This window comes from Pezoporus flaviventris, unplaced genomic scaffold (genome assembly GCF_033815535.1).
Source record: "Pezoporus flaviventris isolate CSIRO_AGI_PZ_B2104156 unplaced genomic scaffold, CSIRO_AGI_Pfla_v1 ptg000225l, whole genome shotgun sequence".
Taxonomy (NCBI): Eukaryota; Metazoa; Chordata; class Aves; order Psittaciformes; family Psittacidae; genus Pezoporus; species Pezoporus flaviventris.
The window spans coordinates 553,502-567,666 of NW_026892773.1; the positions used below are offsets into that span (position 1 = coordinate 553,502).

The 14,165-nt window shown below is 52.3% G+C and overlaps 5 protein-coding genes across 6 annotated transcripts; 3 read left to right on the forward strand and 2 right to left on the reverse strand.

Annotated features, from left to right (window-relative positions):
- The first annotated feature begins 172 nt into the window (after positions 1 to 172).
- LOC133262887 (claw keratin-like) lies at positions 173 to 607 on the forward strand. Its single transcript, XM_061442397.1, has one exon. It carries the CDS (start codon positions 173 to 175, stop codon positions 605 to 607), a length of 435 nt encoding a protein of 144 aa, XP_061298381.1.
- Positions 608 to 2,870: 2,263 nt separating this feature from the next.
- LOC133262877 (claw keratin-like) lies at positions 2,871 to 3,308 on the reverse strand. Its single transcript, XM_061442384.1, has one exon. The coding sequence runs from the start codon at positions 3,306 to 3,308 to the stop codon at positions 2,871 to 2,873; it is 438 nt and encodes a 145-aa protein (XP_061298368.1).
- Positions 3,309 to 5,141: 1,833 nt separating this feature from the next.
- LOC133262880 (claw keratin-like) lies at positions 5,142 to 5,567 on the forward strand. Its single transcript, XM_061442387.1, has one exon. The coding sequence runs from the start codon at positions 5,142 to 5,144 to the stop codon at positions 5,565 to 5,567; it is 426 nt and encodes a 141-aa protein (XP_061298371.1).
- A 2,016-nt stretch (positions 5,568 to 7,583) lies between these two features.
- Positions 7,584 to 8,739, forward strand: LOC133262866 (claw keratin-like). The gene has a single exon (XM_061442371.1). The coding sequence runs from the start codon at positions 8,296 to 8,298 to the stop codon at positions 8,737 to 8,739; it is 444 nt and encodes a 147-aa protein (XP_061298355.1). The 5' UTR covers positions 7,584 to 8,295.
- Positions 8,740 to 11,833: 3,094 nt separating this feature from the next.
- On the reverse strand, positions 11,834 to 13,343 carry LOC133262862 (claw keratin-like). Of its 2 annotated transcripts, XM_061442366.1 has the most exons (2): positions 12,107 to 13,343; positions 11,834 to 12,076 (listed from the first exon to the last, which is right to left on the reverse strand). In XM_061442366.1, the coding sequence occupies exons 1-2, from the start codon at positions 12,399 to 12,401 to the stop codon at positions 11,958 to 11,960; spliced, it is 414 nt and encodes a 137-aa protein (XP_061298350.1). In that variant the 5' UTR covers positions 12,402 to 13,343; the 3' UTR covers positions 11,834 to 11,957. The 2 variants fall into 2 exon arrangements, with proteins under 2 accessions (XP_061298350.1, XP_061298349.1); XM_061442365.1 differs by having other exon boundaries at positions 11,834 to 13,343.
- Between the last annotated feature and the right edge of the window lie 822 nt (positions 13,344 to 14,165).

Below are 14,165 nucleotides of genomic sequence, written 5' to 3' on the forward strand. Positions count from 1 at the left end.
AGGCTTCACAGCCTCTACCCAAATTCTTGCTCTTGACTCTCCAGATCAATCAGGTAAGTGCAGCTCTTGCAGTCTCTTGCAGATCTCTCCCTGCCTCCCTTGACAGGGTTTCTTGCCCTCACCCTTGCCTAATCCCTGGTGCATTTTCCAGGACTCCATACCTGCCTGAAAGATGTCCTGCTCCAGCCTGTGTGTCCCTTCCTGTGGGGTGGCTGCCCCCTGCCCACTGGCTGACACCATCAATGAGCCCTGCGTGCGTCAGTGCCAGAGCTCCTCAGTGGTGATCCAGCCCCCGGCTTCGGTGGTCACCTTCCCCGGACCCATCCTCAGCTCCTTCCCTCAGCACAGCGCTGTGGGCTCAGCGGGAGTCCCTGCCATTGCTGGGGGCTACGGAGGCAGTTATGGAGGATATGGAGGATTTGGAGGCTATGGAGGCTTTGGGGGTTATGGTGGCTATGGAGGCCTTGGTGGCTTTGGGGGTTATGGAGGCTATGGTAGCTGTGGAGGCTATGGAGGCTTTGGTGGCTACGGAGGCTTTGGGGGCTGTGGATATGGAGGCTGGGGCCGCGGTCTCAGGTCCTTCGGTGGTTGGTGTGGGAGTTGCTAAGCCCCTCTCATGTCCAGCCTCAGAAGACAGAGATCTCCAGGAAAGCCTCTGGCATGTCCCAACATGATGATGCCCAAAAGAACATCGCTTCGGTACTCCTGGCATCAACAGGTTCCATGCCTCTTGCCTGTTGGAGCCCTACTCTGCCTCCCTTCTCCTCTACTTGAGCACCCTTTCCACATACGTTGCCCACTTATAAAAGAAACCGGCACAAGGTGCCTGCTCCAGTGGCAGGGCTGATGCTCTTTATAGTTCTTCCCATGGAATGGAGACCTTGGATGGCCTTGGTTGTGTTGCTGCATTTCTCCCATTTCCTTCCCCACCTCAATCTTCAATAAAATCTCTGTTGTATCGCAGTGTTGATCCTTTGGTTTTTTTCTGAGCCTTACTTCTTCTTTCTCACTTGCCCCAGACCTCTGGGCTTCTTAGGCTGGGTTACTTGAATAACAAATAGCAGTGCCTTTGGGGCATTTGAGTGGCTGGATTCAGTGCTCAGTGTGATTCAAATGATGATGACTGTCAAAACTGTGTCTTGTACAGGATGTTGTTGGGGGCTTCCTCTGGTCTCCATTTAGCAATAAATGAAATATGGATCCATTGGCCTGTTTGGGGATGTGAAAGCACCATAGGTGTCTCATGGACGGTCTTCCAAGTGCTCTCCAAAACTGGCATGGTGCCATTGCCTCTCTTTGTTAGATTTGCATTGGTCACATTGGGTGGTCCAGGGAAATGGAGAGAAAAACTTTGCTTCGACAGTGCTGCTGCCACATGCTGGACATGTCCCTGTGCTCAGCCAGGGATGGGTACGAATCTGAAAATGCATGATAGACACAGCCAAGTCTTCCCAAATGTCCTCTCTGAGACAGGATTTTCCCCTAGTATGCAAGTCAAAGGAAGCATACAGCTGTTTGAGAGGGAGGTTGCATTGCCAACACTGCCAAGGTCCCTCCCTTCCCCAGGTAACTTCCCATCGTGTGATCCCAGCACTGCACTTTGGTCTTGTACACAGGCAGTTTCAGACAAAGCCATTCAGGAAGGGTAAATTGACAGCATGTTGGTCATTGCTGGGGAGCCCAGAAAAAGAGGGATCAATTGTCCCATATCTGCCTGGATTTACCTGCACTTTCTCTCAGACACCTTTTATGTGGTGCTTCATGCGATGTCCCCTGTGTTTCTGCTGAGGGCACCATGGTGGAAGGGGGTTTGGGTGATCCCATCTCTGCTGTAGGAGCACTGGCTGTACGAAGCCCTCCTGTTGTTCCAGGGAACTTCTGGGTCTGCAGTGTGAGGTGGGTAACATGGCTGGGAAGACATTCTGAAGTAGCAGTGAGGGGCAGATGGGGCCAGAAGTGCTCTGAGGAGCATTAGAAGATGGAAGAAACACTGCAGGTGAACGCAGTGCCAGGTTGCAGGAATGTGGAGGCAATGGAGGCAAGGCATTTGGGGAGGATCTGGCAATTGGTGACACTCTTCTTTAGACCTGTATTCTCACAAGTGACTCTGAGCTGGACCTTTACCTTTGAGATGGCTCCATTGTCTTACCAATCGCATGACAGCTGGAGGTGCAGGCAGCTCATGGCAATGGCCAGAGTGGGCAGAAAATTCACTGCTGGTCCCAACAGTTCTTTTTGAGATGCACAGTGCAGGAACTTAAGGAGAGCAGAAGCCACGGAGGGAAAGAAAGACTAGCTGTGGTCCATGAACATGGCCATAGTCCCTGCTCTGGGCAGCCCCCACATAGCAACAGGTGATTACTGAGAGAAAGCAGGAGGAAGTCAGACACCACCCAAAGGTCTCCTTCAAAAGGTCATGGGTGGGAACTGTCTAGGACACTCATAGGAAACATAATGCCACATGGGATATTGTGCATGGAGGAAGAGTCAAATAAAACCAAAGGTCAGCACTACGATGCAACACAGCCTTTATTGCAGTTTAAGGGGGAAAGGAGTAAGGACAAGAGCAGAGCCCCGAGCAAGGTCAGTCCAGCACTGCTGGCAGTGGGCAGTGCTCCAAAGGGCACCAACCATGCTGCAGGAGCAGGAGCCTAATGTGGGTCTCTGTCATCAGGGGGTAACAAGTCTTGAAGGGATGATCAAGTAGGGCAGGAGGAAGGCAGAGCTGGGCTCCAACAAGCAGCAGGCATCCAACCTCTAGATCCCAGCAGTGATGAAAGGAATGTTCCTCCTTTGGGGATCATCATGTTGGCATATGCCAAAGGCTTTTCTGGAGCTCTCTATTATCTGAGGCCAGATGCCAGTGGGGTTTAGCAGCTTCCACAGCTGGCACCGAAGGACAGGAGGCCTCGGCCCCAGCCGCCATATCCTCCACAGCCACCAAAGCCTCCGTAGCCACCGAAGCCTCCGTAGCCACCAAAGCCTCCATAGCCTCCACAGCTACCATAGCCTCCATAGCCACCATAGCCACCAAGGCCTCCATAGCCTCCATAGCCTCCGAATCCACCGTAGCCACCAAAACTGCCACCATAGCCCCCAGCAATGGCAGGGACTCCCGCTGAGCCAACAGCACTGTGCTGAGGGAAGGAGCTGAGGATGGGTCCAGGGAAGGTGACCACCGTGGCTGGGGGCTGGATCACCACTGAGGAGCTCTGGCACTGACGCACGCAGGGCTCGTTGGTGGTGTCAGCCAGGGGGCATGGGGCGGCCACCCCACAGGAAGGGACGCACAGGCTGGAGCAGGACATTCTTCTCTTCAGGAGGTCAAGCTGCAGGAGAAGACAGAGTTATGGTGCAGTACATGGCCTGATGACAAATCCATCCTCACTCTATTCTACTTGGAACCCTTGCTCCAGGACATGCTCTGATCATCTCAGGCAGCCAGAGCAAAATCCCATCCCACACTTGGCATGCTGCTGTAACCCCCTTGGTCTCCTCAATGATTCCTTATCCTGACTGCCACATAGGAAAAAAGTCCCCGCATCAAATGCAGATAACAGTGACCTCACAAGGGACTTGAGGGCATCAGTATAGTCATAGATCTGACCTAAAGGTTAAAATTCAGACATATCCCTTTCTCTGAAAGAGCACGATCAAATCCTATCCTTATGAAAAGTGATGGAGAAGACAGCAAAGAGATGTTGACAAAGATACACAGCTGAAGAAGGAAAGAAGGACGTAAGTCTGGGACTTACCTGAATGATCAGGAGAGTCAAGAAGAAGAAGCTGGATAGGGAGCTCTGAAGCCCACAGCTCTTTTATACATGTCCCACACTGCCTGGGGCAGTGGCCAGCATCAGCAACACAAGCCCCAGATAATGATGAAATCAAGCTGTGAAGCCTCATGAAACAAAGTAAGTCCATCCTCACTGAGGAGAGTAGCAAGCAAACGTGTACTGGAGAGCAAAACCAGAATGGGAGGAACAGATCTTGACACACCATGACATGAAAGACAAGGTGATGCTGTAGCTGACCTCATGGCACCAATAAACCCCAATTGGTCCCTAATCCTCCCACTTTGCTCATGTGTTGGAGTCTTGGGCACCTTGCAGAAGTGCTTTGCATTCCTGGGCACAGCCAGCACACCTGGTTTTACCTCTCTTTTACATGGCGGTAAACAGAGGTACAAGGAGGTTAAGCAAAGGGAGAGGACATTCCACATTCTAAAGGCCCAAGACATTCCAGTACCCTTTTGGGGCAGCAGTTCAGAACCATTCCTAAAAGTGGGCCATTTCTATGACCTTGCTTATCAGGGTGTGACGGAGCCTTACCGACCAAGAGCCATGCTAAGAGTAGGAGCTGCAGTTGCTGTGTGTGGGGAGAATCACAGGCTGGGAGCTCAACACTGACATGTTAGGGGAGCAGTGATATCTGACAGCAGGTGAGAAGGAGACATGCACAGAGGGGCAGGAGGGCAAGGGAACGAAGACTCCCCCAGGTTCCCTGGCCACGTGTCTGTGAGTGTGATCTGCGTCAAGTCCGCTCTGGAGGGACTCAATTCCTCAACTGGACATTAAGGGCTGATACAGGAGAGGCTGATGAGCACCCACAGTGAGCCAAGGTGTGCGTGGCCACGCTGCCTACAGGCACAGGCACGCTGGACACTGCTGGCTCACTCAGCAGTGGATAGGCAAAGAGGGGGATTAATGTCAGATCCGTGTTTATTGGTGCTGCAAGGTCAGCTACAGCAACTTGTCTATCATGGAATGTGTCATGCTATACCCCATCACCCGTATGCACTCCAGGGCACATTCACATACCACTGACCCCAATACAAAGGGCCAAAAGTTTCTAGTCTTATTAATTGTGTCATGAAGCTTATCCACTGTCTTCCATGAGTCCTTGGGGATTCTGACCACTCCCCCTGGCCTATGCCCTGGGAGCCTGGGACGTGTATAAAAGAGCTGAAAGCCTCACAGCCTCTATCCAGATTCCTGCTCTTGACTCTCCTGATCAAACGGGTAAGTGCAGCTCTTGGGAGCCTCTTGCAGATCTCTCCCTGCCTCCCTTGACAGAGTTTCTTGCCCTCACCCTTGCCTAATCCCTGGTGCATTTTCCAGGACTCCGCACCTGCTTGGAAGATGTCCTGCTCCAGCCTGTGTGTCCCCTCCTGTGGGGTGGCCACCCCATGCCCCCTGGCTGACACCACCAACGAGCCCTGCGTGCGTCAGTGCCAGAGCTCCACAGTGGTGATCCAGCCCCCGGCTTCAGTGGTCACCTTCCCCGGACCCATCCTCAGCTCCTTCCCTCAGCACAGCGCTGTGGGCTCAGCGGGAGTCCCTGCCATTGCTGGGGGTTACGGTGGCAGTTTTGGAGGCTATGGTGGATTTGGAGGCTACGGAGGCTATGGGGGCTATGGAGGCCTTGGTGGCTTTGGTGGCTATGGAGGCTATGGTAGCTGTGGAGGCTACGGAGGCTTTGGTGGCTACGGAGGCTTTGGGGGCTGTGGATATGGCGGCTGGGGCCGAGGCCTCCTGTCCTTCGGTGCCAGCTGTGGGAGCTGCTAAGCCCCACCATGGTCCATCCTCAGACAACTGAGAGCTCCAGGAAAGCCTCTGGCACATATCAACATGATGATGCCCAAAGGAAGATCTTCCCTTCAGCACTTCCAGTTTTCAAATCTTGGAAGCCTCCTGACAGCTTTTGTCCCATTTTTTTTTTTTCATTTCCTGCTTGAGCATCCCCTTAAGACTCATTTCTCTCTGGTGACAGAGACTCACATCACGTGCCTACTCCAGTGGCAGAGCTGATGCTCTGTGTTGTTCTGCCCATGGCCTGGAGATGTTGGGGACCTGCTTTTTCCCCAGTTACTTCCCCACCTCAAACTTCAATAAAAGCTGTGTTGCATCACAGTGTTGTCTCTTTCTTTTTCCTGTTCCTTTCTTCTTCTTTCCCACATGCCCTTAACCTCTGGGCTCCTTGGTCTTGGCTGCCTGAATGCCCCATGGTTGTGCCCTTTGATCATTTAGGCAGCTTGTTCACTGTATTCTAACTAATGATGACTGTCCTGTATCAGTCTTGTAGAGTGCATCCCAGTGAGATTCCTTGGGTCTCCCTCCCGCATTAAACACTATGTATTTCAAAGCTCACATGGATGCACCATATCTTCTTGTAGAAGCTCTCCCAAATCCTCTCTAAAACCAGCATGCTGTCATTGCTTCCTTTTGTTCGCTTCTTATTGGTCACCTTTGGAGGTCAAGGGAAATGGAGTTTAAATCCATGCTTCTGCCATATGCTTGCCATGTCCCCTTGCCGAGCATGTCTCCCATCCGTTCCTGACACAAGCTGTTTCCATCTCTGCCCATCCTCACATCTGGCCAGACTCCCCTGCAGTGGCTCTTGGACATAGAACAGGTTCTGGCTCACATGGTGTGCCCTGAGGGTATTGCACTGAAATAGGGTTTTGAGGCAAGGCATTTGGCAAGATGCTGGGCATTGGTGACACTCTCCCTCTTTGTCCCATGGCCTCCCAAGTGACTCTGAGCTGGGCCTTTCCTGTGTGGGTGGTTCCATTAGAGTCCCAATCCCGGGAGGCCTGGGGATGCAGGCAGCCCAAGGGAATGGCTTGATTGGGCGGTAAACTCACTGCTGGTCCTAACACTTCTTGAGCTACACAGTGACAGAGCATAAGGAGGGGAGAAGACATGGAAGGCAAAGAGGGAAAAGCTTTGGTCAATGGGGATGGGCATAGACCCTACTCTGGATAAACCTCACATAGCAAGATGTGATTCCTGAAGGAAAGCAGGTAGAAGCTAGGCAGATCCCAAATGTCTTCTTGAAAATCAACCTGACAAGAGTCATGACAGATAGTGATGAGATACAATGATATTCCTTTTCTTTGGGGACATTGGCATGCAATGTGCCCTTGACAGAATGAGGGTGATGGGAGGGACTAACCATGTCATGCTCCATCCCTGGCAGTATTCAAGGCCAGGTTGGACAGATCTTGGGTGACATCGTCTAGTGTGAGGTGTCCCTGCCCATGGCAGGGAGGTTGGAAATAAATGATCTTAAGCTGCATTCCAACCCTAATTATTCTATGATTCTATTATTAAATGAAAGATACCACAGCAGCAGCTGTGCTTTGTCTTTTTTATAGTGTGTGTCATTGTGTCCCATTTTGCCTGCCAAGAACCATCAACAGCATCTTGCAGAACATTCCTGTGCCCAGCCACACCAAGCTCAGCAGCCATCCAGCCAGACTCCCAGAACCAGCAGTGCCCACCATGCCTCCGACTCCAGCCAATGTGGCCATATCAAACCCTGGAGAAGACCGTGCTCACAGACATGAGGCTGAACCAAATGACAGTGACCTGGCCCCGCTGCTGCACTTCTGCTCCTCCATATATGTGTGTGTGCGTGTGTTTTCCCATCAGAGGTCTCCTGCGCTCTATCCCACTGCCTGCACATCGCATCTCTTCCAGCCCCCTGTGTGTTTCCAGTTCTGCCATGCATGGACACATCTCCTCTACCCTTTCCACAGCCACCAAGTAAAACCATGACCTAAATATCCCACTGTCCTCCAGACCCGCAAGAGCTGGGCAATTCATAGACATGTCTATGGACCCACAGACCGTGACACGCACAGGTCTTGCTGCTTTGGGGGATGGAAGGGATGTCAAAGTCACCACAAATGTGTTGAAAAGCTTCTGTATTTACCCAACCTCCTGATGCCTCTGTTTACCAGCCTGTAAAAGGGAGGTAATGAGAGGCATCATGGCTGTGCCCAGGATTGCAAAGCACTTCTGCAAGATGCTCAGGACTCTCCTGCCGAGGCAAAGTGAGGGATTAGGGACAGAGCAAGGTTTATTAGGGCTTCTAACTCAGCTACAGCAACACCTTGTGTTTCATGTCAAGGTGTGTCAAGGTCTCGCCCTCCCATCAACCTTGTACACTCAGGGGACATTTGCACACCAATGTCCCCAGCGAAGAAGGATATAATTGTCTCACATCATTTTCTGTGTCATGAAGCTTTTCCACTGAGTTTTATGAGACTGAGGGGTTCCTGCCCCCACGCCTGACCGATGCCCCAGGCAGTCTGGGACATGTATAAAAGAGCTGAAAGCCTCACAGCCTCTATCCAGATTCCTGCTCTTGACTCTCCTGATCAAACGGGTAAGTGCAGCTCCTGGGAGCCTCTTGCAGATCTCTCCCTGCCTCCCTTGACAGAGTTTCTTGCCCTCACCCTTGCCTAATCCCTGGTGCATTTTCCAGGACTCCTTGCCTGCCTGAAAGATGTCCTGCTCCAGCCTGTGTGCCCCTTCCTGTGGGGTGGCCGCCCCATGCCCAGTGGCTGACACCACCAACGAGCCCTGCGTGCGTCAGTGCCAGAGCTCCTCAGTGGTGATCCAGCCCCCAGCCACGGTGGTCACCTTCCCCGGACCCATCCTCAGCTCCTTCCCACAGCACAGCGCTGTGGGCTCAGCGGGAGTCCCTGCCATTGCTGGGGGCTATGGCGGCAGTTATGGAGGCTATGGTGGTTATGGAGGCTATGGGGGCTATGGTGGCTATGGAGGCTATGGTGGCTATGGAGGCTATGGTGGCTATGGTGGCTATGGAGGCTATGGTAGCTGTGGAGGCTATGGAGGCTTTGGTGGCTATGGAGGCTTTGGAGGCTGCGGATATGGCGGCTGGCGCCGGGGCCGCTCATACCTCAGTGGCAGCTGTGGACCCTGCTAACCACACACTGGGTACGGCCACAGACATGGGAGAGCTCCAGAAGATACCCTGCCACATCCCGACATGACGCTCTGTGGAGGAACATTCCTTCGGTACTGCTGGGATCCAGAGCTCAGAAGTCTCTGGCCTGCTTGAAGCCCAAGTCTGCCTTCCTCCTGCCCTGCTTGAGCTTCATTTCAGGACGTACTGTCCCCTGACAAAGCAGTCACATGCTGCACGCCTGCTTCCGTGGCTCAGCTATAGATTACTCCATGTGCCCACAGCCAGGGGACCTGGGTTGCTTTTCATCAGGGCTTTGTTGTTCTCCCAACTCCCTCCTCCTTCCAAAATGCGATAAAAGTTGTATTGCATCTCAATGTCAACCCTTGGCTTTACTTTTTCCTTCCTCAATAGATAATACACCAATTTATATCCTTGGTTCTAGGCCATCCTGGCCAGTTCGTTCCAAGGGCCTTGCCGGGGACAATGCACGACCTTTGTCACATCTGTCATGGTTTAAAACCAGTCAGAGGGCTCATTCACTCACTCCCCCCCTTCTTGCCCTCCCCCTACTCCCGAAGGGATGGAGAGGGGAATCAAAAAGAATGTAACTCCCACGGGTTGAGATAAGAACAGCCCAGTAACTAAGGTATAACACAGATCACTACTGCTACCACCGATATTAATAATGATAAAGGAAATAACAAGGGAAGAGAATACATCACCACCTCATCACCAGCCGACCGATAACTCGCCCCCCCAGCCCGACCAAGCACAGACCGATACCTCCTCCAACCCTGCAGTCCCCCAGCCCTTCCTGGTAACTCCCAGTTACCCCCCCCAGGCATGACGTGCTGTGGTATGGAATAGCTCTTTGGTCAGTTTGGGTCAGGTGTCCTGTCTCTGCTTCCTCCCGACTTCCCCTCCTCCCTGGCAGAGCATGAGGCTCACAAAGTCCTTGGCCAAACCAAAACATCCTTGTTATCAGCTCTGTTCCCAGGCCAAAAGTCAAAACACAGCACTGCACCAGCTACCAAGAAGGAGAAAAATGACTGCTGCTGCTGAACCCAGGACAACATCCTTCAGCCTGTCCGGGGCAGCATGTGCATCCAGCACACCACTGTCAGCAGTGGGTGGACATGTTTGTATTCTTCAACAGCTTCTCCTTCTCTCTGTCTTCTCTATGCCTTGGGCTCCTGCACTGTGCAGCCCAGGAAGAACTGCAGCGGAGTTTGCTGCCCAGTGTGGCCGTTCCAATCGGCTGCCTGAGGCTCCAGCTCTCCTGGGACTGGTATCCAAATGGAGCCATCTCAATGGCAAAAGCACAGCTCAGAGCCACTTGGGAGAACACTGGTCAAAAGGGGAGAGGGTCTCAAGTGCCAGCACCTGCCCATATGCCTTGCCTCCATGGCCTCCACATTCCTGCACTCGTTTTTTCTTCATCTCCAAATACTCCCTGAATCACTTTTAGTCCCATCTGCCCCAGCTCCTGCAGCAGAAGCCCTTCCCAGCCAGTCCCTGTGTCACCCACCTTCATTCTGCAGACCCTGCTCTGCCCAGGAAGAGCAGGAGAGCTTCCTACAGCCCTCTGCTTTGGAACAGATTTGCTGGCCTTTTTCTGCCTTTCCTCACACACCAGCTCACAAATGCCAAATGCCTCCAAAAGCACCCAGATATGGCAGCAGAGATGAGATCACCCAAACCCCCTTCCACCACGGTGCCCTCAGCAGACACACAGGGGACACCACAGGAGCTAACACGTAGAAGGCAGCTGAGAGAAAGTGAAGAGAACTTGGGTAGATATGGGACAGTTGAACCCTCTTTTCCAGGCCTCTTCAGCAGTGCCCAACATGCTGCCACATTGCCCTTCCTGATGGCCTTGGCTGGAACCGTCTGTGTGCAAGACCGAAGTGAAGAGCAGGGATCACACAATGTGAAGTTACCTGGGGAAGGGAGGGATCTCAGCAGTGCTGGCATTTCAACCTCCCTCTCAAAGAGCTTTATGCTTCATGTGACTTGGGTACCCGGGGACAAATCCTGGCTCAGAGAGGAGACTTGGGAAGACTTGGCTGTGCCTATCACACACTCTCTAAGTAGTACCTACCTCTGGCTGGGCACAGGGACATGATCAGCATGGGACAGCAGCCTTGTACATGCCTGGTTTTTCCCTCCGTTTCCCTGGACCCCCCCAATATGACCAATATGAAGCCAACAAAAGGATGCAATGGCAGCATGCCAGGTTTGCAGAGGATTTGGAAGAGCTGCCACAGGACCCTTGAGGCACTTTCACATCTTTCAGATGGGCTTTGGGTATGTATTGTGTTTATTGCTGGAGGGAGACAAGAGGAAGCTCCCTGGGAAATGCTCTGTACAATCCATCTTGGATGATAATCATAGAATCATAGAATGGTTTAAGTTGGAAAGGACCTTAAGATTATCAAGTTCCAACCATTGCCACAGGCAGGGACACTTTCCACTAGACCATATTGCCCAGGGCCCTGTGTAACCTGGCCTTGAACACTGCCAGGGATGGGGCATCCACAGCTTCTCTGGGCACCCTGTGCCAGTGCCTCAGCACCCTTACAGGGGAGAACATTTTTCTTATATCTAATCTGAATTCCCACTACTTAAGTTTTAACCCATTAACCCTTTCCCTATTGCTACAGCCCTTTATGAAGAGTCCCTCTCCAGTACCCTTGTAGGCTCCCTTCTGATATTGGAAGGCTGCCTTGAGAGCTCCACACAACAGAACACCATCAATAGTAACAAACTCCCAGAGAACTACCATTGGATTTTCAAGGAGCACAGACCAACAAACCCAGAATTTTGTGGCAAGTGGGAAAGAAGAAGAAAGGATCAGGAAAAACCAAGGGTCAACATTGCAATGCAACAAAGGTTTTATTGCAGATTGAGGTGGGGAAGGAGTTGGGAGAAAAGCAGGGCCCAGACCAAGGGCATCCAATGTCTCCTGACAGTGGGCAGAGCTGCAAAGAGTATCAGTCCTGCTGCAGCAGCAGGCACCCTGTGAGGGTCTCTGTCATCAGGAGGCAACAAGTCTTGAAGGAATGATCAAGTAGGGCAGGAGGACAGCAAAATTTGGCTCCAATAGGCAGGAGGTATCCAGCCTCTGGATCCCAGCAGTGCTGAAGGGATGTTCTTCCTTTGGGCATCATCATGTTGGGATGTGCCAGAGGCTTTCCTGGAGATCTCTGCTGCCTGAGGATGGACCAGGGTGAGGCTTAGCAGCTCCCACACCAACCACCGAAGGACCTGAGGCCTCGGCCCCAGCCACCATATCCGCAGCCCCCAAAGCCTCCGTAGCCACCAAAGCCTCCATAGCCACCAAAGCCTCCATAGCCTCCACAGCTACCATAGCCTCCATAGCCACCATAGCCACCAAGGCCTCCATAGCCCCCGTAGCCACCATAGCCTCCAAATCCACCATAGCCTCCATAACTGCCGCCGTAGCCCCCAGCAATGGCAGGGACTCCCGCTGAGCCCACAACGCTGTGCTGAGGGAAGGAGCTGAGGATGGGTCCAGGGAAGGTGACCACTGAAGCCGGGGGCTGGATCACCACTGTGGAGCTCTGGCACTGACGCACGCAGGGCTCGTTGGTGGTGTCAGCCACTGGGCATGGGGCGGCCACCCCACAGGAAGGGGCACACAGGCTGGAGCAGGACATTCTTCTCTTCAGGAGGTCAAGCTGCAGGAGAAGACAGAGTTATGGTGCAGTACATGGCCTGATGACAAATCCCTCCTCACTCTCTTCCACTTGAAACCTCTGCTCCAGGACATGCCCTGGATCATCCCAGGCAGTCAGAGAAGAAACGTGAGCCGCAGTTGACATGCTGCTGTAAAACTCTTGCTTTCCTCTATGCTCCCTGGGCCTGACTTGCCCATAGGAGAGAGGAAAACTTTTCCTGACCAAAGCATGTAGGAAACTGCCAAGCTTGCAAGACACTAGATTGCATTGGTGTACACAGAGCATCATACCTATAAGTTCCAATATTCACCCTTTCCCTATCTCTTAAAGGGCACCATCACATCTAACTTTTAGCTATGAAAGTGTGGTGGAAAAGACATCAAAAGAGACATTGGGAAAGAAACAGCTGAGGAAGGAAAGAAGGGTATAGGATTTTAACTTACCTGTTTGATCAGGAAAGTCAAGCGGAGGAATCTGGATACAGAGCTGTGAAGCCCTCAGCTCTTTTATACATGTCCCACACTGCCTGGGGCATCAGCCAAAGTGTGGTGACAGAAATCCCAGATCATCATGTAGTACAGTGGACAAGCTTCATGACACAGATAGTGATGTGATACAATTGTTTGCCTCCCAGATGTGGAAGCAGACATGTAAATTTGCTCGGGAGAAGAAAGAGATGATGGCAGGGTTGAATATGACACATCACAACATCAAAGACATGGCGCTTCTGTAACTTAACTCCCTCTTCCAATAAACCCTCATCTGCCCTTAATCCCTCACTTCACATGCCAGAAACTATCTTTGGCAACTTGTAGAACATTCCAGTGCCCAGCCACACCAAGCTCAGCAGCCATCCAGCCAGACTCCCAGAACCAGCAGTGCCCACCATGCCTCTGACTCCAGCCAATGTGGCCATATCAAACCCTGGAGAAGACCGTGCTCACGGACATGAGGCTGAACCAAATGACAGTGACCTGGCCCCGCTGCTGCACTTCTGCTCCTCCATATATGTGTGTGTGCGTGTGTTTTCCCATCAGAGGTCTCCTGTGCTCTATCCCACTGCCTGCACATCGCATCTCTTCCAGCCCCCTGTGTGTTTCCAGTTCTGCCATGCATGGACACATCTCCTCTACCCTTTGCACGGTCACCAAGTAAAACCATGACCTAAATATCCCACTGTCCTCCAGACCCGCAAGAGCTGGGCAATTCATAGACATGTCTACGGACCCACAGACCGTGACACGCACAGGTCTTGCTGCTTTGGGGGATGGAAGGGATGTCAAAGTCACCACAAATGTGTTGAAAAGCTTCTGTATTTACCCAACCTCCTGATGCCTCTGTTTACCAGCCTGTAAAAGGGAGGTAATGAGAGGCATCATGGCTGTGCCCAGGATTGCAAAGCACTTCTGCAAGATGCTCAGGACTCTCCTGCCGAGACAAAGTGAGGGATTAGGGACAGAGCAAGGTTTATTAGGGCTTCTAACTCAGCTACAGCAACACCTTGTGTTTCATGTCAAGGTGTGTCAAGGTCTCGCCCTCCCATCAACCTTGTACACTCAGGGGACATTTGCACACCAATGTCCCCAGCGAAGAAGGATATAATTGTCTCACATCATTTTCTGTGTCATGAAGCTTTTCCACTGAGTTTTATGAGACTGAGGGGTTCCTGCCCCCACACCTGACCGATGCCCCAGGCAGTCTGGGACATGTATAAAAGAGCTGAAAGCCTCACAGCCTCTATCC

Coding starts and splice junctions, on each gene's coding strand:
- LOC133262887 (XM_061442397.1), top strand. CDS start 173: ATGTCCTGCTCCAGCCTGTGTGTCCCTTCCTGTGGGGTGGCTGCCCCC.
- LOC133262880 (XM_061442387.1), top strand. CDS start 5,142: ATGTCCTGCTCCAGCCTGTGTGTCCCCTCCTGTGGGGTGGCCACCCCA.
- LOC133262877 (XM_061442384.1), bottom strand. CDS start 3,308: ATGTCCTGCTCCAGCCTGTGCGTCCCTTCCTGTGGGGTGGCCGCCCCA.
- LOC133262866 (XM_061442371.1), top strand. CDS start 8,296: ATGTCCTGCTCCAGCCTGTGTGCCCCTTCCTGTGGGGTGGCCGCCCCA.
- LOC133262862 (XM_061442365.1), bottom strand. CDS start 12,401: ATGTCCTGCTCCAGCCTGTGTGCCCCTTCCTGTGGGGTGGCCGCCCCA.